The 27411-nt window shown below is 38.4% G+C and overlaps 1 protein-coding gene across 1 annotated transcript in view; it reads left to right on the top strand.

Moving 5' to 3' along the window:
- PEPD (peptidase D) overlaps window positions 1–27411 on the top strand; it is a 150876-nt gene that overhangs the window by 75791 nt on the left and 47674 nt on the right. The window contains exons 10-11 of the mRNA XM_065661257.1: window positions 9767–9835; window positions 16608–16685. Of these exons, the coding sequence (XP_065517329.1) occupies window positions 9767–9835; window positions 16608–16685 (147 nt within the window). The remainder of the gene's footprint in view (window positions 1–9766; window positions 9836–16607; window positions 16686–27411) is intronic.

Genomic DNA, 27411 nt, shown 5'->3' on the forward strand with positions numbered 1-27411 from the left:
TGCCCAGGGGGGTTGTGAGTGCTCCATCCCTGGCGGTGTTCAAGGCCAGGTTGGATGAAGCCCTGGGTGACATGGTTTAGTGTGAGGTGTCCCTGCCTATGGCAGGGGGGTTGGAACTAGATGATCTTGAGGTCCTTTCCAACCCTAACTATTCTATGATTCTATGTGAGGACATAGTCTCATTTGTCTGCTTGTCACTTATGTTGGTACTATGAGACTCTTGACATAGTGGAACAGCAGTTGGGTGCTATTTGTAATGAATTTAAGAGATTGGGGTTTTTTTTATTATTATTTTTTTTATTATTATTCCAGGTAATCTTTTAAAAAGTAAGGAGTGTTCTCAGTAAACTTTGATAAAGCACATTGCAGTATCAGCATTTGTTCTTGACGTCTGTTAAGTATGAATAATTAAATATTCAATATTCTTTTCCATATATGTGCTCTTGAGGAGATACAGTTCCTCTATTTCTTACAATAAGCTCTTGTTATTTAATCAAAATATAAATGGGTAATGTGCACTTTAAAAGGTGGGAAAATAAATTTTCCTGCCCCCAACAGCTTGCCTGTATGTGGGAATAGACAGGGAAATTAGAGGAGAGGATATATGTAAATCGAATTCTGCTGCAACTTAAGTCTTGTTCCGATATTTCATAGAATCATAGAATAGTTAGGATTGGAAAGGACCTTAAGATCATCAAGTTCCAACCCTCCTGCCACAGGCAGGGACACCTCACAGTAAACCATGTCATCCCAAGGCTCTGTCCAGCCTGGCCTTGAACGCCACCATTTCAGTATCTGTGTGTTCTGTGACATCATCATAGGCAGCTGTGATGTGAGAGCATTAACTATTCGTGTGTGTTCAATGCTAAATATTTTTAGAGAAAACTTGAAATAAGCCAAAATACCACCAATTTCACTAATATATCTACATAAGAGATACCAGCTTGTATTTCATGTATATGAGTCAGTGGAAATAGCGTAACACACCTTTTTGAATATTTGTAAAATACAATTGAATGGGTAAATTAATCAGGTTTCTCCTATAAGCTTACTAGTTTCTTCATATCAAATTCAGATCACTGAAAGCAGCAATACCCTAAGGCTGAGCTTATTGTTTTGTACAACTGCTTGAAATATGACGAGTTTAGAAACATGTTTAATAACTAATTTATCACATTTTAGGTTGTCTCAGAAAAGTAGTAACATGCAATTCTAAAGGTTGAATTTCTGCAGGACATTGAGTGTTCACAACCAGCTATCTGTATTTTCTGTGGTTCAGATAGAAATAATTTGTTCCATACTTGCATTAAAAACGGAATCAGCCATAGTAAAGAACAGTTAAACTTCTATAATTTTCATAATGAAAATTGATGGCTACTGTAATAACTAAAGCATCTCTTGGCTCATGTTGTGTCCTAAGATTGTAAAGGAGAGAAGTAGGAAAACTGGTACAGATGTCACCTTGTAATTTTTTCTTAACTCTATCAGGTTTTTTTATTAGCCTTGTATTTTCAGTTGGAGAAACTTGAAGACATGCAAGTATAATAATAAGGATAAAGCATTTCTCTTTATTACAGTCAGTTACTGCTAATCTCCCTTTAGAGTTTTAACAGGGATTTATAGGGATTCATTTATGTTTTAGGTTTGGAGATAATTAAGTACCTTTCTGCTGCAAAGAAGAAATCAAGAGAGAATTGGCTGAAAGCTAAAACAAGATTCCTGTACTAGTGCATATATTAAACTTCCTTTTATTTGGTTGTCACCCCAATAGGAATGATTAGTGGGTTGTAAAGAAAGAAAATGTATTGCATTACATCTATTAAAGCATGTTTTATATGTAACAGTAATTAAAATATAATTGAAATCATGAGTTCTTCTAATTACTGGCTTTACATAATACTTAGTTAAAGAGTGAGCATCTATAAATGTGTCCTTTTTGCACATCTAGAAATGGTTTGCTGGCAGCATTTTAATTAAAGATGGATTAGTTAAAATGCAGTTTAATCATTCTGTCATCAAAGGATTTAGACCTCATTAATTAGCTGTTGATAAATAGGTTTAAACTACAAAAAAATTAATTTAAAATATGCCAGTTGTGATCTAGAATTATTAAGAGTTGGGAATGGAGCAGTGAATCTAAGAAAAATCCATGCCAGCTCTCTCTGTAATATTAGATTAAGGATGAAATTCTGACTAGTACAGAACTTAGTTCTGCCTTGTTAGTAATGGACGTGACTCAAATGGACTTTAGAATTGGTGAAGAAATAAAATGGAGAGCCCTCTTAAAGGCTGTTGCTTTCTAGTGCGTCAGTGAGAATGTTTTTGCATTCACATGTTTGGTGAAGATTGAAAAGTCATTTAAAAATCCTTCTGCTGTAGAAAGTAGATGAAAATAAATCCTGGATTCAAGGTTTTACAGCTACCACTTGGCTGTATGGGAACAGTGCACAAGGAGATCATGTTGCTGTTAACTGCCTAAATACAGATGGAGGGTTACAGACTGATAGGCAGGCCAGGAGCATGAAGAAGGTAATGGTAGCACAGTGTGGAAGAAGGACAAGTTCCCGCCTTAAACCACATGCTTTACAGCTGTATTCAGTACTGAACCACCCTGCTGGAGACTGACTGCTGTACTTGGTACAGACTCCAAAACTGCGCTCAGGGTCTGCTACCTCTTTCAGCTGCAGGGATGGTTATGCAAATCCATTCAATTTCATTGCTTGCAGTGGTCTGATCATAGACCATTGCAATGACCTAATAGCAATGATTAATTACCTAATCATAACTGCAGTCTCAGTGATGGCAGTCTCTTGTACTGTTTATGTTTTTTCTGTCAGTTACTTGATGATGGTTCTTTGACACCCTGGAGCTCTGATGCAGGCCTTTGGGTAGCCCTTGTTTGTAATCTTTGTAACAGCCCCTCGGCAAACTTAGCAGATCTGGAAGAGGCATATTCTTCTGCTGACAGAGCAGGTTGAGCTTCTGCATATGAAAACAAATAGAGAGAGGTAGACCTTAACTTGCAGGTTCGTACTATGAATATCTTAATGAGCTTAATTGCTATGAAACAATAAAGGATTTCAATAGGTCCATAGTCATAATATTTGAATCCATAAATTGACTGTTTTTTTATGCAAATGAGTCAATTCTGACAAATGATAGGTGAACAGAGTTAAAATAGTTTCAGGAAAATAATTATTTGGCATCCATACTTGAGGACTTTCTTAGAAGGCTTCTGGAGTGTTAATTTAAAGATTGGCTTATTGGAAAGGTGTATTTAGAGAGCACTCTGGCAGCTGTCCTATATCTAGGGTACCTGTTCAGTTGTCTTGCCAAGCTTCTGGAAAATCATCATCAGCAAAGTATGAGGTTATAGACTTACAGAATTGTTGTTTGCACTTGAATGTTGGTAATGAAATGGGTTAGCTGAATTTCTGTGAAATGAATTCTCAGAGTGATGTAGGGAGATGTTGCACCAGCCTAGAATTAGATGAAGGGCACATCAAATGAGAGTGGGTATATACAGTTCTTTAAACTGCATCTGCCAAAACTCTTGCCCTTTCCGCATACTGGGGAAAAAAATGAATTTAAACTCAAACAGAACTGTTAGAAAAAACTTAACGTCAATCTGTCTGGGAGGGAGAAAAGGAGGTAATTCCATAGGCAGTCTTAAACTGCTGCAGTACTGTAAAGTCATGTTGTTCCCCTACCAAAAATTATTCAAAAATTTGGGGTTTGAAAAATGATGGTGGAAAGCTTGTTTCACATGGAGTAGTTAACTGTGGCAATAAAAGGACAAATTAATCAACGAAAAGAAAATATATATGTGTGTGTGTAAGAGAAGAAAGCAACTCCAGGTTCTCTAAATTGACCAATCCATATAGTTCAGCAAAAGAGATGTAGTGGCAGCTGATGTCATATAATCTCTTCAGTTATTCTTTATGTAAGACAGATAATTTATAATTCCGAATTATGCAATTAAAATACTGATTACACCCCACCCAAACTCTCTTCTTGAGCTAAGATTATCAGTTACCTTCAATCGTTGCAAATCATATGTGACATATGTGACAGTGCTGAGTTTTGTATTATTTGTGGACTTTCTGTTTAATGAGTGACTGGTTTCCAGGTAGCATTAGTGGTTGGTGGAATGGTTTGCTTTGGTGCACTGTCTCCTGAAGGTATGGCATTCCTTCTGATCTGTGTCATTTTGCCTTCTTAAAATGTGTCTGCATTTTTTGGGTAATCTTGCCATCTGTTCCTGCGCAGAGCTCTGTATGCATCCATTTTAGTACAGAGAACTAGCACATTTAGAAACACCAACCAAAATTTTTGGTTACAAAAGTGAGACCACTCACTTCTATGCTGCTTCTACACAGCTTTATTTCATAATAGATGTTCTTCATATACCAACATTAATGTACTGCCGGTTTCATGTGTCATACCTACTTGCTAAGTTACAGTTCTTCTATCCTTGCTGTACTCAAAATAACATTTTTATCTTCTATGGACCTATTATTATCTAGAGAAAACACACGCACACACACAAGAGAACAGAATTTCAATGTTGGAATTCAGAAGGATCAACATTTTTTAGAAAAATAACACATTTTTTGCTTGTGCATGATACAAATTAGGAGAATTTTAAATAAGAGGTGCTTCGAAGTATAGCTGCTTCAGTGTCTCTGGTTGATAGTAAGCTTCAACAGATCTACTCCATGATTGTGCAGAATAACCCAGCTGATGGTTTGAATTGCAACATTTTCATTGCAAGTAGTGTAAACGGGTTTAAGAACTCATCGTCCAGAAGTGGTTTTATTTCCTGTTCTTGGAGCAATAAATCTGTTCTAAGCAATTTCTGGTCATGTAAACCACTTAAATAATAGCGTTGCTTTCATAAATCTCTAATTACATTGTCTCCAAGGTGTAGAAGAATCCTTTGCTCATTTGTTCACAGTTCTAATTTCCTTGTGATGCAAGTTTGTAATCCACAATTTGTTCATTAATAGTAAACTGGATTATTTCTCCTGCTCTTCTCCACTCCCCTTCTTTAATCTTTTGCAATGAAGTACTTTTTTTTTTTGTGTTAAAACAACCTCAGTCACGTTTTGCAATACTGCAATGTTGGTTGTGAACTAAATGAAAATAGGATTAGATAAACTAAGCCTTAAAGCATCAAGTTGTCCATGGAAAATAGATTACGTTACCAAAGTAAATTGGTTAACAAAGAAAAATACTCTGTATTAAAAAACCTCACAATGTCTAGTGTGGAATTAAATGGAACACTGCTCATATTTCCACTGATAGTCTGTTACTGACGCCTCTTCTTTCCTATGTGCATAGTTCTTCCAGCATAGTTTGATGCTAAGTATAAATACTTTAGATATCACATGCAAATTATATTTACTGTGTCTTAAAAGTTTTGCATTATTTGGGCTTTATAGCTTTCTCATGTGAAGATGTTTATGTGACTAAATGATCAAAACAGTGGCTTTCCATCCTGGTATAAAGAGATCAGCTTTGGAAAATTTGGCCTTATGTGAAATCTTTGTAAAAGCTCTGGGTTTTAGCCTGTCTCATGGCTATGCATGATACTTGCAGCGTACAAAAATATAAGGGCACATTCTAGGTGCAATTCAAAAGTAATTCAGTGCACAGATAACTAATAGATATTCCCCTACATCTTCCAACTGTACTCATTGATAACAAAACAAAACAAAACAAACAGCTCAGCAAAAAAAAAAAAAAAAAACACCAAACCTACAGAAAATTCTCCAAGTTCTATACAGAACTACCTTAAACTGCTATGGCTTCCAGTTTGTAGTTCAAAACCACCTTCTTGCATTTCAAGGCAAGTCTCAAGGGCTGTGTTCAAAGAATACTGTTTTTGAAGTATGTAAAGGTTTCTTTTTATTAGAAGGCAACTTTCTCAAAGGTACACTGTGGATATTATTGTGGATCTGAAACATCCTTAAAACAGTTAGTTACCAGTGTGATTTTTTTTAATACAAATGTATTTTAAGTTATCATTATTTAAATATAATCACCTTAATGAGATATTGACCCATGAGTGTTTGGGACTCTGATGTACAGGCAAGATGCGCTCCTGACAGCAGATCTCTGATACGCAATCTGAAAATCTAGTTCCTGAACTACCAGTATCCAGGAGGTGTTCTTGACATGGCTCTTACATCTGGAATAACAAACAGGTTTATTCGGTGGTTTTGGTCCTCCTCCGCTGGAAAACTTGGAATGCGTAATCGTTCCTCTTTCCCAAAGCAATGTGCACACCTTGTTCTGCAGCACTTTAGTCACTATGAACGTGGGACTTGGTTAGAGGTAGAAGTTGCCACTGAGGAATGTCAGTGTTAGAGGAACTTGGCTTAAGTTTTTAATTTCTTTCAGATGTTCTTGCCACTTTTTATTCCTTCTTTATCTTTCTTTTCTCTGTACTTGCTCTATTTTCTGTAATTACAGTTTTTACCTGTTTTGTAAGATGCAAGCCAAAATACTGAATTGGATTTTTATATAGATACTGAACCTTTTTGATCTAAAAGTGTCTCAGTTTCGGAAGTGAATAGCTGAGAAATACAAACTGTGGTTTTCATATAAATATTTGTTATAACTCAAGAAGAACCGATGACAGGAATTCAAATTAGAGGTTGCTTGTTTACCTCTTTTGGGAAATAAAAATCACACTCTGGTAAGCATGTATGGATATGTTGTAGTCTAGTCCTGAGGAAAATCTGAAAATTAGCAAAAGTGTGATGGAAATCATTACAGATAGTTTCTGTCCCTCCTGCTTTTAAGTGCCCTTATTCCTTAAATCCACTTAAGTTAGGAAGACATTAGACTATTTCATTTATTTCAATTACATTTGTAGCACAGATCTGATTGTAATTGCAGTGTGCATGAGATAACAATAGGAAGACCAAAGATGATCACAAAACACACAGACATTGTCAGAGTAGTTCTTATAATTTGTCAGAAAGTTTATCCATAGCAGGTTTTACTTTAATGGCTTTTCAGGCTGTTCTGAAATTGAGGTTTATTAAGCATTCTGGAGTTTTGTTTGGATATACGCAATACTCCACAAGATTCCAAAAATAGCAAGTATATACTTTTTCTGTTGCTTCTAATGATGAAGAAAGCAGAGGTTTCTGCTCTCTCAGGTCCGTACTTGAGATAGTCAAGAGTCAGTAGAGTGGTGAGGATAACTTGAATTGTTGGTGGCTAATACTTGTTTTAAGTTAATGGAAAAAAGCAGTGAGGTTTTTAAAATTACCCACGATCTCCGTGTTTTCAGTCAATTGAAGAAGCTGGTGACTATTTGTAAAAAGAAAAAGTAACAAACCCAAGATTTACCCGTGTGTTAAAAAAAAGTTAGTTTCAAAAGCAATGCAGAACCTGTTTCAGCTCCAATAGAGTTGTACGCGTTTAAAAGTTAACACCTGAATTGCAGGTACACCAGTGCCATGGGGCAGAGGTCAAAGGTCATGACACTGTGAAGTCAAATGGTAATAGATCAAAGGTCATGGGATCAAAGGTCACATTTCTGTCATAGGTCAAATGTCAAGGGGGTCAAAGGTTTCATAGGTTACAGGATCAAAGGAGCAAACTCTTTGGCTCTTCTGCCATTTGACCTGCTTTTTGCCATTACTTGGTTTTGGGGCAATACACAATTACCTCATAAAAACACAGCATTTTGAGCAGAAAAGAGATCTTGAAAATTGGGTCTCCCCAGTAAGCCTCTATATTTTCTTTTTTCCTTTTGTGATTAATTTGTGTGTTTTGTTTTGTCTCTCTTTAAATACTGTCATTTTGTATAATTTTAAAATCTGGTTTGGATTTACGAGCATGTAATGTCTTTAATATCCTTCAAAGTATTTGAATTGTGTTCTGTGGATCGCTGCTGTAGAAGGACAAAATCACAACATCTCTATTCTTCTGAATAGCACCATTATCACTCTGTGTTAATGAAATTATTTCAGTATTACAAGTAATGAGTTTTTGAAATTATTCAGTATTAAAGGGAATTGGATTGTAATTAGAGCATATTTCAAAAAGAATAAAAGGATCCATGATATGTGCTCAGCTCTTAAAGCACCTAATCCTGTATTAATTGTTCTTTGGGCACATCTGCCCTCATATGAAGGAGACTTTGACAGTGAAGATAAAAATGTTTTAGTGCTTTTAAAGCCAAGCAGCTCCTCCAGCAGGATGTCAGTGGAAGAGAAGTACTGTTGGAGAACATGGGGCTCAGTCTAATGTCATCATATTATTTTCTTGCTGTTGGGATTGAGTGTGCAGTAATTTTTTTCCCTATGTGTCCTAGGTTCAGCAGTAGCAGTCATTTTTCTCCTTCTTAGTAGCTGGTGCAGTGCTGTGGTTTTGACTTTCAGCCTGGGAACAGCACTGATAACACCGATGTTTTTAGTTGCTGCTCAGTAATGTTTACTCTGACCAAGGACTTTCCGAGTCTCATGCTCTGCCAGGGAGGAGGGGAAGCTGGGAGGAAGCAGAGACAGGACACCTGACCCAAACTAACCAAAGGGGTATTCCATACCACAGCGCGTCATGCCCAGTATAGAAACTGAGGGCAGTTACCTGGAAGGGCTAGATCACTGCTCAGGTGGGGCTGGGTATTGGTTGGTGGGTGGTGAGCAGTTGTATTCTCTCCCCTTGTTATTTCTGTTACCATTATTATTATTGGTGGTAGCAGCAGTGGTTTTGTGTTACACCTTAGTTACTGTACTGCTCTTATGTCAACCTGGGGGAGTTGCATTCTTTCAGTTCTCCTCCCCATTCCTCCAGGAGCACGGGAGGAAGAAGGGGGTGAGTGAGCGAGCAGCTGCGTGGTTCTGAGTTACCAGCTGGGCTTAAACGATGACACCATGTTTTGACAGGGGAGATCACAGAGGTATTAAGGTACCACAATCTGAAATTGAATAGTTTTATGTTTTCTCTGTGTCTGTTGTGCTACAGGCAAGAAAACATGAGACCATCCATTCCAGGGTGGACCATGGTGCTAGTGGAGAGTGACTGGCTTGACTCAATGCCAGAGTTCTGCTGGCTTGTCTGGAGAAGAGGGTGTACAGCATAGTCAGATGTAGTTCAGGCTTCAGAAATATTTATTTCAGCTTTCAGCAGCAGGTATCAGTGGGGTGGTAAAAATGAGAAAGCTTCTGCTGAATTAATTTTGAAGAACAGCTTTTCCCTGTCTGGTGCGCTCCTTCCCTATTAAGGGTTGGTTGGACTTCACTTTTGCTGAATTTGCACACTGTAGACTGAAGGCAGGAGGGTTGAAAATAAGGATCATAGATGTGATTTTATACCTGAAAATGCTGCAGTGGTTTTCTCAACCTCGTTTCAGAGAGTTTGGCCAGCTTCAGCATTTACCTGTTACCCTTCCTTTCAGTCTGTGGCCAGATGATCTACCTTTTGCCAACAATGCTTTGCCTTTCTGTGTTGTGCTGTTAAGGAAAGCAATTTCCCATTTGAAGTTACCGAGCTGCACTTGATCCGCTCTTCTCTGCTACAGAGTTGCTTAATGGGTTTTGTGAAAATTGCATGATGCTCTGCAGGACTGCTGAGCTGTGGATGTGGGTGAATCTGAGTCTTCAGATGTGCAGAAATAGGCAGAGAGCCTCGTCAGAGAGCCATGGATTTGCACCAACACAGCTGTACTCAAGAAAGACTTAGTTTTGATCCCTGTCCTGTGGAGGCTTTGAATATATTATTAATTACCACCTTTCTTTCTTTGCAGCCTATTCCAGCACTACTGCTATGCTCGAGGTGGCATGCGCCACACTTCCTACACTTGCATCTGTGGCAGGTAAGTGGATGGTTTACACTGAATTGTTGTAGTCTTTATGGTCAGTTTTCCACTGGATATTTGTAATATTGTTCCTTTGAGGCCCATGATGTGTTTGCAAGTGCCACCACAGTGAGTTTTAAACTGTTTCCTCTGGAAAAGCCAAAGAAAGGTGTCAAGAAATAACTTGGTTACAGATTCTGCTACACTCAAGAGATTCCACAATGACTGCTACTATTGCCAAGATCATGTTTATGCTCATGTCTGTGCTGCCATTGCCTTTTTTATTAAACAGTGTTATGGAGAAGGGCTTTAGAGCTGTTTTCTGTTGCTCAAAAATACTCCCTTTGAAATATACCTTAAGTATTTAATATCTTTCTCAAAATTCTTTGCCTTATAGGTGAGCATGCAGTTAATCTTTTGGGAATTTGGAAATTCTTTGCTCTCTAATTTTCTTGCTGAACAGCTAGTGTTGGAGGTATTGTATTTGTTAAGGTATTATAAAAGTTTTCCCTGCAGTTGTAGAAATGCACATTTTTGATTTACAGAACTTAAGAGAATAGCATTGCATACATGTTGAAGAACAGCTCTGTGCTTTGTTCAGATATTAATCTTACTTAGTGGCATTAATCTAATTAGAAATGTGTGACAGATGAGGCATGTGTATCAGTATATATACTCCACTTGTAAATCTGCTGCTACTCACAAACATTTGCCCTACACTGAAATCACATACTCTTACAAAAAATAAATTTTATATTAATGACAGTAGTGTTATATTGCTTTGGAGGTAATAGGGACAATTAGCATCTTCACTTCTTTCTGCTGTTTACTCAATTGCTTATTCGTAAATGCAATTTTCCAATTTGTATGCAAAATTGCAGTAGGAGCATGAGCAGTTTTATGGCAAATTGTGCATCTAAATTGTCTGAAAAGTTTCCTGTTTTAAGTACCGTCGTATAACTTAAGAATTAACATCCCATTGAAATGAGACTCCATCTCTGTGGTATTGTCACAGGCTGTGATGGTAAAATCAAGTTGTCTCTGTATATGGTTTTTCACAGCCATAGAGATTTCATATTCACTTGTAGTAAATTAGAACTCGTGCTGCAGGGTCTGCTTTGGATGCTAGCCATCCGTGGTTTTGATAAACCTATAGAAACATCTACTATATGCTTATAATGGTACTGTGGATCCTTGTGACCCTGTGGGGGCAGACTAAACTCTCCACAGGACTGAAAAATACAGGACTTGATTACATGACTCCAGTAACCCAGGAGGAGGAAAGCCCCAACAGTAGTTCAGAAGTGGGTGAACACAGGAGTGTCATGGGTGTCTGGCCCCACCATGCTGGAGGGGCTTAGCAGGGTGTGGGGGGGGGGGTGTTTGAGCTGCCTCAGAACTGCTAGAGGATTCAATACATGGAAAGGGCTGCCCTTGAAATGCAAGAGCCTAACAATATTGTGACTCACTGTTGCAGTTGGGAGCTGGCATTGTATGCTACCACTACAATTAAAAGTATAATCAAACTTGATTAAAAAAAAAAATTATAAGAAGATAGAATACAAAGGCCTTTGTCTGTAAATTGCTGTAGTCTGACTATCAGCAATGAAGTAAGAGTGAATAATAGTAACATTTTTAAGCTAGGTCCTAATAAAATGAATGAAAGTAGATCTATTTGATGAATTCAGTTAACAACAGCAAAAATAATAGGCATTTTTAATCATGAAAATGTCATGCACAGTAAATATTACGCTTACCTATGTTATAATTAAAGATAGCTATTGCAATTAGGATTTTTGTATAGTTATGTTTTCTTCTATTCATGCTGAGTTTTGCTGTTTTCCTGACACTTAAAGCTGTGGTATTTTGACAGGATCTTTCCTTGTTAGATTACAGGCCTGATAATAATTTCTGTAGAAAGGAATCATGCTTCTAAATAAAAACCATGTTTGTTATTTAGATTTTAGAAAAGATGCTCACTAAGCTGGAAATCAAGAGTAGTCAATACTATATTTCGGTATAGAAATAAATCGCTTTGCACATGTTGAGTGCATCATTTGCAGCTGTTCCTATCCAGTGTTGAGTACTCTTCCCGAGATGGTAAATGAATATTTTGTGTGACCAAATATGCTTTATGGATTCACTTGCTTGTATTCACTTTCCAATCAGTTGAGAATAATAGGACACATGTATTAGTATTACAAGTCATTGCATAGCTAGGGTAGTCCTGTAGTTAGTGATACTTTCAAACACTTGTCAACTTGTCAGTGGTTTGAAGTGCAAACAGACGCCACATAAGTGCAATTAAACGAGAATGATAGTATTTTATAAATGTACTTGGATATATTTAGCACCAATTAACAAAGTGTTGACTTCTGAGTGGTGTTCAAATGCTAACGAATTATTCATTGCAGTGTCTTGGTGTATCAAGTAACCGTTTTTACAAAAGGGAAAGCAAAGGCTGAGTTACATGCACAGTGCATCCTGGTAACCCTACAATGGATGGTACCCACTGGGAACCAGGCACAGAGTTTCCAGCTGTATTCAGGTGGAGAGGGAAGCATCAGTATCTCTGCAACCAGTGCAGAAACCATGGTCAGCTGCAATTTGATACTGGGGAATCTTAGACTTAGGTTCTGATCATCTTGACAGATGTCTCCAGGCAGATGACAGCTCTCAGCAGATAATTCCAGTGATTAAGAATAGCGTAGTGCAGTAAAATGCTTTCCTCTATCCGAGGGCTGCCAAATGTAAAGCTTTTTGGATAAGATTAGGATACTTATTTAATCTGGTTTTCTTTCCTTTCTTTTCAGTACAACTTTCAAAGATGTCATATCTCAGATGGAAAATTTGAGAGAAGGCTATTAGTGCTTCCCTCTGGATTGATTTTATTATTTAAATCATGATGGAAATAGATTGCTGTTTTATTTAATGGTCTATTGTTTTTTCTTTTAGATGTTCTTAATGTAGAGTTAATAGCTGCACTGTTTGTAATGATTGATGCTTAGCTTACTCCTGTTCTTAAAATATTACCTGCATTCTTTGTCTTTTTCCTAATACTTTGTTTTCAGGATATTTTCTGATCTAAAATGTATTTGGGGGATATTTTTTCCTTTCCTAGTATATGAATCTCTTCCTACTGTTTGCACTCTCAGTGGTGTTAATTTGCAGATTTTTCACCACTTTGTGCAGTCCTTTCTGTAACAAACACATCTTTGGCACCAGTTAGAGGCAAATTATTAAAGGAATAAAAACACAGAACGCTCTTGAAGAATTTTTCAGGTTGGCTGCCTGAAGGCAGACATCGGACACCCAACGTGTGGTGGTTTTCAGAGGTGCTGACCTCCAGGAAGGCAGCAGAGCTGCCAGTGATTCATGCCTCCCCACAGTGCATAATTTTAAACCCTGACTGTGGTGTGCTGATGCTAGACATTTCAACTGTTGCTCCTTGGGAAGAAAGGAAATAGCTTCTACAGGAAGGCTCATTTGCTTTTTTCCTGTGGCTGGGGGTTTTGTATTAATTGTTTTGAAGCCACCTTGAAAGTTTAACTGAATCATTAGGAACAGTTTCTGGATAGATGTTAACATTTGCCTTGTGGGTACACATCACTTCTGTAACATTGCTCCTAAAGCATCTTTCCTGCCTGCATCTCGGGATGGTGGTAAAGATGCTTCCTGTGAGGAAGTTTGGACTTGTACCTCTTGGCAGGAACAGGCTGGAGGTGTGTCCACATCAGTGTTTTAATTTGGGTCAGGAGTGCATTTCTGAGGCAAGGTCTCCCACTCATGCCCAGCTGCAGGGCTTTGCTTAGAGCCAGGGACCAGTCCTGGAGCGCACACACTGAATTTCTTTTGGGTGAAAAACAGCTGAGAGTTTTCAGGAGCAGGTCTGCTGTGCTTCAGTTGCTGATGGGTGTTCAGCTCAGGGGACCTGCCCAGAGCCAGTCCCAAGTGCATCCCAGACCTCTTCACCCCAGTCACTTCAAACAGCCAGAAAAAATGAAATGCATATGGTGTGTCTGTCTGGTCTTCAGCACCAACTGTGCTCTCTGTGGTATGATCCCGTTTCCTTGACAGAGCCAAGATGTGCATGACAGATAAGGAGTCCCAAATGCCAAGAAAGATTGTGTGCTGTTAACGCTTCACTAACGGTGCTGAAAAACAGATTTTTCATGTATCTTCTGTAACAGTTGGTGCCGAACCTTACAGAAATATTTTGTAAACTAAAACCTTTACGTTAAAATGTGCAAAAGAAATACCCCATCTTTGTATTTGTAATGTCTGTTGTTAAAAGCATTTGTGAGGTGCTCATATTTGAATATATGACCTCTTTATGCAGTTAGTATGGTATATGGCACCAAGGGTGCCAGCATATGAGGATAAGTAAACAAGCTATCTGCAAATACATTAGCATGGAGTCATGCCCTTAAGCTCCATGGATTTTTTTTTAAATTTGATCATAAATACATGCGTGTGCTATCTGCTTCTTCTGCTTTATCCCCATTTTTAAAGGAAGAGAAGGAATAGTATGAGCAGCTAAAATCCTGACACACTGCTGTGTGAGCATGTGTGTGCATAACAGGTGTTGGGGTTTTTTGTTTTGTTTTGTTTTTAATAGTTTTTATATTTTAAGTTAAATACCAAGTGTGTGGGTTCACAAACAATGTCACGCATAGCACCAAACTCATTATAGCTGCTTTGAAGTGCCAATCCACCCAAAATTGTAGCCCTCCAGCTGGAAAGCAGTTCTTCAGACAGGAAATGATGCTGTCTCCTTTTGTCATGCTGATAGTCCAGCTAAGATAGGTGCCCTCCATGTGAAAGGAGACAGCTGAGGCTGTAAGCGTGGTGCCTGCTGTACATATTGCTTGGCACAGGAGGTCATTTTGTTTTGATTGCAGTCCATCACCCTATTACACATCTTTTTTCAGACAGAGCAAATTAAGTTTGAAAGTGTCCTAACTGTGGAGAACTGAGACTGTGGCCAGAAGGAGCTATCCCAGCACTGCGCAGGAGACACAACATCTCAGAAGGAAACTCACATCATGTCTTCTTCCTGTGTGCAAGCTTTATGGTGCCATTTTTAGTTACCTGCATAAGAGTCTAGGTTACCAAGTCAGGAATCCAGGAAGTCAAAAGCAGCCAGCGAGTAGCCAATTGCAAAACTGTGCATAAGCCATTGGACCAGCATCACAAAACAAATTTGTTGCAGCCTTAATTCTGTGGGGGGTTTTAAATTCTTGATTTAACAACTTAATTTTTCCCTTTGAAGCATAATTTTAAGAAATACACTTTGTATCATAGAATCATTCCCATGAAACACTGTCCTTTACTTCCTTGTAACATAGTGATTTTTGTATGCTAAAAAATACTTAATAAAAACTTACTGATTTCAAAATACTAACATGATCCAGCCATCAGAAACTTAAAGCAGCCTCTGCTTTCTGCCCCATCATCGTTGCTTACGGAGTTATTATATCTGAATGACCAGTGATCTGTTAAATATCTAATTGGTCACAAGTACTTAATGTATCTTGACTGTAATCTCTTTTTGGATACAGTGCATGTTTACTGTTTTTGTAATTGCATGTATTAGAAGTCTGATATGAGAATATTATGTCTAATATGTCAGATGGCACATTTGCTGCAGATACAACAAAAGATTCATTGATATTGAGCCTCAGATTCCTTTCACATAAGATATGAAGCTGTTCCACTATTACAACTCAAAAGAATCAAATTTGAGCAAGATGACCAGTTGAGTTTTAATGAAAGGTAGAATAGAGACTGACAAGTCAACTGGGAGGTCAGAGAGATGCCACAGTAGCCCTATATAAACATGTGCATTTTTGGATATGATACAATCCTTCTAGCTTTTTGAAGAGAAAAAGCATCTTTCTGAGGAGAATAGGAAAGAAAAATAGGTAGAGCTTGAGGTCTTTATCAGTCTTTTAATGTTTGATGGACCTGGGGGAATATCAGTAGACAGGAGAGGATGTCAAGGCCTAATACAAGTGACTGAATAGACCATGGAGCTTCAGAAGCGCAGAACAAGGGTCCATCCTTCGCTGGAGATGTTTTTCTGTGAATCAGCAGTTTAGTCTGAAAGGTTTCAGCTTTTTTTTGTAATATGTTTTTTAATAAGAGGTAAGAATAGAATGCCTGTTACTGCTGCCAGCACTGTATGTTGTGAGTGCTCCCTGTGCAGTGTGCAGTATATCCACTCCAGCAGAGGTCACATGTAGGAGTGCCAGAGGTGAACTGGAACTGTTTATTTGGACAGATGAATTTTTCCAGTCCCAGTGACTCCTAGAGCATTTCAGACATGTGGGATTTACTCCAATGGAAGTTATTTTTTTATGCCTCAGTATATTTAACCTCAAATTAGGGAAATGTATTGTTTAGTAATCTAAAAAAATCCAGAAGGTAATAAATGGGTGTAAGTTGAATAATTACTCGTGCATAATTGCTTCCTTAACACTCTCATGGATGTGGGAAGTATTTCTATGAACTGTGCCAAGTTCCTTCTGCAGAAAGGTCATGTCTTGCAGCCAGAGTAGCAAAATGCCCTCTCCATACTCATTTCTGCTGAGCGAGCTGCAGGACATGTTATTACAGCCTGTGCCAGGGCAAGACCTCTGGCAGTTCTTACACACTGCAAAATTTCATCCTTAATGCATGAATACAGTGATGTTTACAATGTCACATGTTTACGATGTTTCTTCTCATGCTGTGTTTGTTAATGTTTCTTCTCCCATTAAATATCCTGAGTTTTCTTTTTGCTTATCAGTGGGGAGAACTCGTCTGTTTTGCACTACGGCCATGCTGGAGCCCCAAATGATAAGACTATTGAAGATGGAGACTTGTGGTAAGTAAAAGGTTAGAGTTCATTTGATATTTTTGTTACACTACTGCTGTTCCCGTACATGCATTGTATGTACTCTTGGAGTAAATTAGTAGAATGATGGCTGTGTAATGCTGAAAATCTAAATCTTTAAAATAGCATTTTGCATGCTAGAGTTGTCTGTTTTTTTCCAAAGGTCCTGTATACCTGCATCTCAGTTGAAATAGAAAAGAGAGATTGTTTCCAAACACTTCTGTGCGAAAGGCACTTAGAATTTAGTTTGAGAAATTGCTGTATTCTAAGGAGAGTTGCAAAAGTTGGCCTCTGAGTATCCTCTTGAACCTCAGCTATCGTGGTGGGGTAGAGAGTCGAGAGAGTGTTGGCTATTTTTCAGGAATTGCATCAAATTGCAGTATGAATTAGGTCTTCCAATTGCTTATGTGCACGCAGACACCCCAGCCTGAAAGTAGACTCTTGAATGTGTGTGGAGATTGAAGTCAGCTCAGTCAAGTTAGGGCAGGGTGCTTCTTGTCCTGTATTGTGCCAAAAAAAGTTTTGCTTAGAGTTTAGCATTGCCATAATGCAGTTGCAAATACCATAATTTTTTCTCTACTTACCTGTCCACATGCTTTGCAGTATCACTGCAGGTAAAAGCAGGGTGAATGAAAGCACCAAATACATTGCTGTTGATGGAAAGACAAACCTAATTGTGTGGTGTGTAGTGTAGCAGAATATGCATTTTTTACCTCATCTCCAAAGACTTTGGTCAAAAAACCTGCATTTATGAAAATGCAGAACTAGCTTTGGAGGAGTTAGTTACTGACATTTGGTGCAAGATATGTATTAGAGTACTTTCATAGGACATGCTTAAAGGGTGCAGGTATGTATTTTCAGTTGAATGTAAATGTATGGAGGAAAGCAAATTAGTACCATTATAGATAAGCTCCAAAGCTATTATGGAAAACACATTGAATCGCAAAGTGAAAAAATGTGCCTTGTTGGCTAGTGTTCTGGGTGTATCTGCAGGTGCTGCAGAATGAATCTCCAGAACTACAGATAGGTAATTTCTTTTTAACACTGTAAAGATGTTTTGAAAGCTTTTTGTATGGTAGTTTATGTATTATCTCTGGTGAATAGTTCACTAAACCCATCAAATACTAACATTAATTTTTGCAGGACAGTAGCTTGACTTATGATCACATTGTGTTTCAATGGCTAATATGCTGTGAGGATTTTTTGGTCAGGCATTGCACACCAACATGGTACAATATTGGCTGTAGCATGTGATTAAATTTTCAAAAAATGTGTGTTCGCACAGGTAATCTCATCATATGTTACTGAGAGAAGACATGCCACAGTGCATTATCATGTACTGTATGTAAAATTAAGGCCTTTAAACGGTGAGGGTGGTAGTATTGCTTGGACACATCAGGGTGAAGGACAGGACGCTTTTCCTTACAGTCTCTGAGGACAGTTTAGTGGATGGCTGAAGTCCTTCTTAAACTCTGACAGCATATGCCAAGACTCCTTGCAAACTCAGATTTCCTGCTGTATTGGCAAAATCTTTAAAAAGTGTTTGAGCTTTATTAGCTTCAGATAATCTGAATGTCAGAAAAGCATAATCTACCAAGTAAATTGATCACTTAAGCATTTCAGAACTACTGTACTGCAACCCCACTTTGTAACCATCTCAACAAAGAGAACAAGGTTTAACCCTGCTGCTGAAATGGTCCACTTGCATCTTTGTCTTGATGAGATGAAGTTTGTCAGGTGTAAATTGGCTTTTGCAAATAGATGCTCCATGTGCATAAGTACACCCTTTGCGTTCCCACTGACTGATACTCATGTAGCAGGCAAACTTTGTTCCGCACAATTTTCTTAGTATTTTCCTCAAGCAAGAGTAGAGAAAGTATACAAAAATGTAATTTAATTTGTGTAAAGAAAACTTTAAGAATACACTAATTTTCCACCATTAAAAAACATTGAGCTAGCATGCAAACTGTGAATTCAGCAGCATGCAAATTCTGACAAGGCACTACCTGGGTGGTTTTAATGTATGCCTTTACAAATTTCTAAATTGGGTGTAGGTGCATACAGAACAGGTTATTAAAATGACAGTATGCTGATTTGTGTGTATATGCTAAGAGTTCGTGCATTTGGCTCTCAATTGAGCTTTTTAATAGCTAGTGAGAGCCCTCTGTTGGATAATCTTAGGAAGCCCTGAACATAGGGAAAAAATGACTTGACTTTGGTGAAAAAAAGTGAAGTGTTTTAAGGGTTATTTCTGCTTCTGACAGTATTTTTGCATATATCTAATTTAACAATTCCCATACCTGTATGGAATGGAATTGGAAGACTGGGTACTCGGTATTTATTAAATTATTCGGTAGAATTTAATGTCTTATTTTTTAATATTATTTGGTGGATATGAATAACAATCACGAGCTTTGCAGAAATGAGCTTCTGAGGTTTTTTATGTACGAAGCAGTGCAGTGCCAGTAAATAAGTCAACAAAGCACCTGAATATTAGAAAAAATATTTTTAGAAGACTAGTGCTTTGCTTCTGTGCAACACTCAAGTGCATGCGTTGTTCGCAATTTCAAAATGTAAGTTACAAGGATTTGGTGGTATTTAGAGGAGATGATAGGCAAAGATATTTGTGCTATTGCATTTTTAATTTTTTGTAAGACTGTTATTCTGACTACTCCTTCAAAAACTGTGGCAGGCTTAGAACAGCCTGGTTTTATGATGTTAATTTTTGAGAATTAATCGACATGAAAAGGGTTTATGGCTTCTGTAAGAAACTGCTGTGGAATTACATCTCTAATGCATTGTAATCCAGATTTTGTATAGGTATAGCCAAGGATCTTGGTGCAAAACAAAGAATATAAAGAAAATTTCTTACTCTTCTTGTTAATATAGACTGTCTGGCTAACCTGGCCTGAAATTTACAGTCTATTAAATATTAAAACCAAAACAGCTAACCCATTTAAAGAAAGCATTATTATTGACATAGAAAGAAATTAGTATTTTTAGGCAAGTGTGGGTATTCAGGAGATACATGCACTTAACTGATACTGATATTAAAGGTAAAATTGCAGTAAGTCAGTTTTTTACATATATAATTCATGTACTGTAACATCTATGTGGTGAACATTTAAATTGTATGATCAATATGGTCTAAACCAAATCCTTTCATGTAGCAAGTGTCTTTTGTCTCCCTGGTCAAAAAGGTCATGCAGATAAATGGGTAGGCTGACCACCCTTATGAATCACAATTTTAGGCACTCGACCCTTTCACTCGATATTAACTTTAGATAAAATCTTCGACTCAGAATGATGCAAATCGCAGCCTGCAGTGATGATGTACGGCCAGGCTAATGCGCAGATACTGGTTTTCTTCTGTTGCCTTAAACCTGTGACAGCTTGGATTGAAACTGGGCCCTAGACTGAGGTTTCTCAAGGTATTACATTGCTCATTGTAGGCCAAGACATCTACTGTTTCTGTAGTGAGGCTGTAACTACATTTTGTAATATGAAAAGTGGACTCATAAGCAAAAGTTCTTGTTGTAGTTTGCAATCTCCTGCCATGTGCACAAGAGTCTCTTCATCAGAAAATAACCACATCAAATTTTCCAGGCATTTTCTGAGCTATCCTCCCACCCCACCCCACCCCACTCCACAGTCCAGTTTGGATAACCAAAGGTCTTTCAAAGGTTGGTGGGGAGTAGAATGAAATTCAGAGTTGCTACTCAAGAAGAAAAAAACACAACAAAACAAAACCCAAAGCAGATAAATTCAAGAAGCAAAGATCCTAGTCCCCACTATGCATAAATCAAGAGCAAATGAGCACCTGGGACTCATCTCTCCTTTTGCAGTTATTTTGCCTTTGTCTGTACTAGGGAGGCAGACTGGTTCAATCGTTAGAGTGCCCTTGTGGGAGACAGAAACCTCTTGTTTCAGCTCTCCTCAAACTGATCTCTGACTTTGGCTGGAAGTTAAGACTTGACCCTGGGAAATAGCATCTGTGAAAAGTTCAGTCAAAGACAGTGTGTTTCTTCGAAAAGCATTGGTCTCAACTAATCATCATCTGCCTTCTGAGAAATGGAAGCATCTACTTTCTTAAAAAGGAAGGAAGCAAGTAGCCTTGAGTCCTTCCTTCTGTCTTCTGCCCATGCCCTCCCATTGCTGCAGTGTGGAGCCACACCATGGTTGTCACAGGGAAGGAGAATACTGGCCATCAAGATACATAGGGTGCAGCAGAGGAAGCCAGGGGCAAGGCAGATGTCCCTTCTCACCTTTGTGCTTTGGTGGGTTGTTGTAGGAGCCATCAGAGGTGCTGAACCTGAAGTGTGTATTTTACATTTTGATTTTGGGAAGGTATTTGGGAAAATGATAGTTTATTGCGTTCAATTTGCAGTCTGGTGATTCATGCAGCCTGCCTTTGTGGATTCTTGGCATTGCTGCATGCTGAAGGCACATCTGGAGCCGATTGCTTTATTGCAGTTGACCAGCAGGGCTCCTGCAATGTCTGACAAATAGAAAATACTTCTGCGATCTTAAAATAAAGATTGATTCTTCGTGATGAGTGTAAATAATAGAAATGTGAGAAAATAAGCCTGACCCCGGATGTCACTGAGATAGATATGCCTATTACCTGAGATGGTTTTCTGCAGATGTCGTGAGTTACAGGTCTTGGTCTTTTTGTGGTACCTGGCACATGTGTCTCAGTGAAAATTCAGCACTTAGTAAGCAACTTCTGTTGGCAAGCTCACTGACCTTCAAGCACTTGATGACATTTTGGAGGGTTAGTTGGTTCATTCTGGCTTTGCAAAATACTGAAAATAATTGCCTATTCTGCTGAAGCACTCAGTATTTTTGACAATTTGAGGTGTTCTCCTGTGTCACCTGTGTCACAATGTTAAGAAAGGTCTGCTGATGCATGGCTGTCCTGGTCGCCTTTCCCCATGCATGGGCAGGTCCCTGATAGGAGCATACTTGCCAATGGGGCCCCAAGGCTGAGCTGTGTCTGGTCTGCACGCCCCTGCACAAACGCGCACTTCGGTACTTCTGCTTTCTCGTCCAGGGCCCAATGCTGCACAAGCACTTAGCAGGGAATGCTAATCCTCCCTGGAATGATGTCCAGACTGTAATTTATTAAGAGGGCTGTGTGAAAGCGTATATAAGGGAAGTACAGCGTCAACTGCTTGTGAAGTGCAGCAGACCTCAGAGAGAGAGACCATGGCCTTTGTCTTCACAGTGGGACTGTTAATTATAAACTAAAACTTACTTTAGAAGTTCAAATGGAAGTATGTTAGATCATCAGGTGCTGTCTTTTATTTTTTATGACTATTTCTTTTAACACTCTCAGATTTTTAAGCTTACTGATTTCAATGAAAACATTGGGAATAGTTCAGTATCCTTAGTGAAGCAGGATGTTTCCTGCTGCAAAAGCTCACTGCTGTTCCTATGACCTTCTGGTGATGACAGTAAAACAAGTTCTACCTGCGGATAGTTTTATTGCATTCAGGTACAAGAACATAAGCACTAGGGAAGATTTTGTTAGTGTCACAGTCAAGCACATCTGTCATAAAATGTGTTAGCGTAATACATCTATATTAAATTTTTTAAATATGTCTTGGCTATGTTGACGGGCATTGTTATTTACTTAGTCAACAGAGTTGGGGATATGGAAAGCAATTCAGTGTTGCAAAAAGACTTAATCAGAATTACTTATCTCTGAGGAATAGAAACTCTGTTTTTATTTCTTTCCTTAATATCCCAATGCAAATTTAAGGTATCAGAATAGGATTGACACCAGGGGGCACTAAAAAAACCTATTCTGCTCTCTGGAAGGAGGTTGTCATTATCTCATGTTTTGATTGTACTTCCCAGAGCAAAGGCCTAGCAGCTTTCCAGGAGCACTGCCTTAATGTGTATAAGGTGCATTCCACTCAAGTTGTGCTAAACCTGGGTTTGTTTCCTTCCATTTGGCACTCATATATACCTTTTAATACTTTTTTGATTTATTATTATAACTTCTGGTGCTGTTGAAAGATCCTGTTTAATTTCTAAGTGCTTGTCATTTCAGAAGCTTTGTTCATTGTAAGGAGGTTTTTTATTTTTTAATTACTCAGGAGAGACAAAAGGCAGTTTCAGGCTCCTGGAGTTGTTCATTTCAAGGTGAAGAATATTGCAAAACTAAGTTGCTTATTATAAGAACTGATCAGATTTCATGGTTATTCATGAAGGTTAATTCTTCTATTAGGTGAAAGAAGTTACCTTGCTATGTTTACTTCTTTAATCTAAAAGTGTAATGTATGGTTTTGTGCAATCCAAAGATTTGTTGTTTTCTGTACAATGTGCATTTACCTTCTATATGTACACACAATATGCAAATGCATTATATATATTGCATTGAAACTACATCAGCATATTTATCTGATTATACAGTATTCTTTGTAGAAAATGCACTATTGTCTTTTTTTCAGGAATGAATAGGTGTATAATGTAAAAGGACTTTTTATGACTGAGTGGCTGTCATTTATTTCAGGAAGATATTGAGAGACTTTCAGTAAAACTAAAAGACTTAGATGAGCTTGAAAAAAGTATACTACAAAAGGTAATAAAAGGTTGCTGTGACTTTTCCAAACTTTGTTGGCATTTACACTGTGTTTTATCAAGTTTTATGATATGAATGCCAACCTCTAAATCAAAATTCATTTGTCCAGGTGGGGGCAATGTTGCATTAAAAAGCAGGAACTGACCAATCTTTTTGCATCAGATAATAGAAATCCTCCCTTTTCCACCCCAAGTACTTCATTGTCTGCTATTAAAACAATTTATCCTACAGAACAAAATATTGTATTTATTACTTTTTGAAAGTACTGCTTTTAAGATCCCAGGATATTAATGTGTCAGATGTAAATGCTCAACTATTTATGTGGCTGAGACTAGTATTTTCATTTGGCCTTGTGCATTTTTTTATGCATTTTGAAGTTCAGTGCAGTAATAATATGTAAAAATTATGGTTGACTTTAACCTTTCAGTCTGCAGTTTTGAAACAACTTGTTGTTGGTTATGGTTTTGTTTCTAATAATAATACGAAGTACATTGCTACTACTTACTGGCTGATTGCAAAATCGACCAGCTATCCATTTCTGAAATAATTCCTTTGGCTTGATTCCTCTGGTTTGATTAATATTTACTATTTTCATCAAGTGTAGATATTTTTCCTTTTGTTGTAGTTAATAGGCTATATTAATTTTATGCTAATCTAAAAAAATTGAATTAGATTAAAATAGAAAAATATATTTGCTAGAATTAGCAATCATTTTTCTCTAATTGAATGTTTTCTGTTGGTACTGGTTAATTCAAGCTATGAGGTTGCCTACCGCCAGAAATGTGTAAGACTTTTAACCAATGCAGAGGTTGCTAAGTATTAATAGTGTGTTTGCTGTAACAAATTTTAGCTTTCCTTTAAGTGCTGTGTTATGATCTGCCTCCCAATTTTATGCCTTCTATAGCATATGTGAAATGTCTTTTTATTTGTCACCTGTAAATGAGTTTTATCTGCCTTAGTTTCAGCCTAGCATTCCCAGTGTAGTCTAAAAAATTAATAAGAATGTAAAGTTGCTTTAGCTGCTGTTGGACTGATTTGACTAGGGTGGTTCATCTCTAAAGAAAACAAGCACGGTAAAAACCTGGTGCTTTTTTAATGGCTGTTGGTTTGATACTGCTAATTTATGCCATTCAGTGTAATCCACTTTTTATGGTAGTCTGTGTTAACATAGATACACATGAAGTATGATAGAAGTACTCTTGATGTATGTTGTATATCTTGGATTTCAGTAGCAAAATCTTCCTCCTTGCTCTTGGTGTGAGGAACTCAACTGTATAGGTCAAAATAAAATTTCAGGGGGAGTCTGCTTGGCTTTTAAACCACTGTATGGTGCATAGGGAAGGTACGGTGAGTTTACAACACACTCTTTGTGTATCCCCCCTGAACCAGATGTAATTCCCAGTTCCCGTTGGGTCTTCTCTTGTGTCTCTTCAGAAAACCACTTGTTAATGTTGGAGGCACAGTCTTGCAAAGTGGGGGCCTCAGGAGGAGTCCTTCTAGTGTAATACTGTTCCACATCTAGGCTGAGCCAATTTAGGTCTTTAAGGCAAGAATATTTCTGATTTCAGTTGTACATTGAAGCACTGTAATTTCAGCCTGAGGTGCCGCCATGAAGAGTAGGTGTTTCTTCTGAATAGAAAAAAAAAAAAGATGTTCTTACCGGCAAAATAGCATGCTTGACAAAGGAATGGGCAGCCTTCTTTTCTGAAATGTTGGTCGCTGCCTTTATTACTGTGCACTTAGCTTGAACATTTGGACCTGCCCATGGAAAAGCTAACAGCTGTCTTGTCTGGCTTTTTGCATTCAGTTGTCATCTTCTGTAGAGTACTCTGAAACCCTGTCCAGTGGATTTCATTTGAGAACTGATAATTTGGAGGTTGCTTGAACAACCCCAGGAACTATAGGATATTTAAAAAACCTGAATGAACCTGTACCATTGGACACTAGCCCAGATTTTATCATGGAAAAAATTGTGGGTTATTTTACATAGATGTGTGTGTGTGTGTGTGCACACATACGCACATAATAAAACTTGACAGTGTTTACAGTAAAAATCAATAAGTAAGGTCTGACACTTAACCTACTCCTGTGATATCTGGTTGTTTGTCCAGGCTGGAAAACACAGGGCAGAGTATCCAAAAAAAGCTGCTGAAAGCTAAAGCTCTCAAGTCCAAATGTTAGCACCTAGGAATGGTGGCCCACATTAGAAGTATCAAACTCCTGCAGTTCACTTCTCAGTAGACATCTAGAAATTGAGTATTTTGGTTAACTGCAAAATTTTAGTAGCTTGAAAATGTAGCTGTGTTGCCGTTGCTCTGCGCTGCTATCTCCCATGCTGGTGAGAAGCTAATGAGGTTTGCTGCCCTCAGTTTGATTGGGAAGTCCTCAGCTGCCAATACAGGTTTTTCTTAGCACACTCCCTTCTCTTCCCTGCAGCTCTGACATCCTCACTCCTTGTTTGAGCAAGTCATCTGGAGCTGTGAATGCCCCAGATACCTCCTTTCCAATGGGAAGGTTCCTAATGAATGGAAACTCGCCAAAACTTGGGGTTTGCCACCATCTCTCTTACATTGACTTTTCAGCAAAGAATTGTCTCTGCTAAAGAGACTACTGTTGCTTGTTAAAAATGTCTATTAAAAATGGATAATAATTAGGATAATAAAGCCGGGAAAAAATCACCCGTTCAGCAAAAAGACAGGTCAAACAGGTAACCCTTCTGTCAGAATTTTACGTGAGACTACTCCTGATCTCTGGTGTATTGCCTGCATGGGACTAGCAGAGATGTTACATAGCCAGTGCTGGCACTTTACCTTCTGCATCTTGTGAAGCATTCATGCTGCTGTCTCCTTTTGCTAACCCAGCAATACTGGCTTGGTGTTCCCAATTCTTTATTTGTATGCAGCACTTCTGTATTAGAGACGTCCTTCTGCTTAGCAGAAACACTGGGAGATGGTGTTTGGGGTAAATTTCACTGTGAACAAGCCAATCAAAAGGTTTTTTGGCTCTGCTCGGGCAAACCTAACATTTTTAATAAGGCATTAATACAAACTGCATGAAGGGAGAAGAGGGGTTATGCTTGATCATGGAAGTTGGTTTACTTAGTGCAGAAGCTTCAGGCTGTTGTCTTAGATTTCTTCAAGAGGTAAATACTGTAAGCAAGGGACTCCGTAACCTATGTGTGAAAATAGCACATAAAATCTTACTAGAATATGTGGGTGTTTATCGAACCAGCTCTTACATGCAGCTCATTTGGTGAATTCAGTGAGGCTGAGATTTCATATCCTGTGAGATGAGTGCGTCTTAAGGTCTTCTGCTTGGCTCAAATCCTTGTGAGAGAGGACACTCCCACATGCTGTTGTTGGTTGAGGAAGGCATTTTTTCTGGGCAGTGAGGATGGAGCAGCAGAACAGAGGGACATCTCCGTGGGGATGGCTGGGCATACCTTCTGCTGCTGCTCACCTCTGCATCCCGCTGCTGCTCTGCTGCTGGAGGCAGTGCCTCTGTGTCTGTTGCAGTGAGAAAAACCCTGAGCAGTGCAGGGCACGAACACCTGGAGAACAGGAGTTTTGGGGTTTTTTGTTTGTTTGCTTTCTCTCTCTTTTTTTTTTTTTTTTTTCAAATCCAGCCAGCTCAAACTTTTGTATATTGTTCTTGCAGCCACTTAAATCCCTGTAGTAGGCATTGTAGAGGTACAGGCACATGCAGTCCTCTCTCCATCAGAATTATATAAAGACAGATACTTGATGGGTTGTTTTTGTTTTTTTTCCCACCATCATCCTATCTGAGCAAAGCAGGATGGTGTATCTTATCATCTTCTGTGAGACGAAGTTGAGACAAGCTTGCCATTATCTATAATAGTCTGGGAAAGCCGTAAGTGAGACAGGGGGTACAGAGGAGCAAGGATGGGAAAGTGTGGAGAAGTTTAGACACAACGAAAAGACATGGATGAGGACAAGCACAAAAAAGATGGGGCTACACAGTTTTGTGAATTGCAGCTGGATGAAGAATAGTCATACAGCCATTTTGTGTGTCTGTGATTGCATTACCTGTGTGGGCTACAGGATCTTCTTTTGAACATAAGGCTTAAACAAAAACTTACTGTTTTCTTGTGAATATCCAGAACTCTAT

Source organism: Lathamus discolor, chromosome Z (genome assembly GCF_037157495.1).
Source record: "Lathamus discolor isolate bLatDis1 chromosome Z, bLatDis1.hap1, whole genome shotgun sequence".
Taxonomy (NCBI): Eukaryota; Metazoa; Chordata; class Aves; order Psittaciformes; family Psittacidae; genus Lathamus; species Lathamus discolor.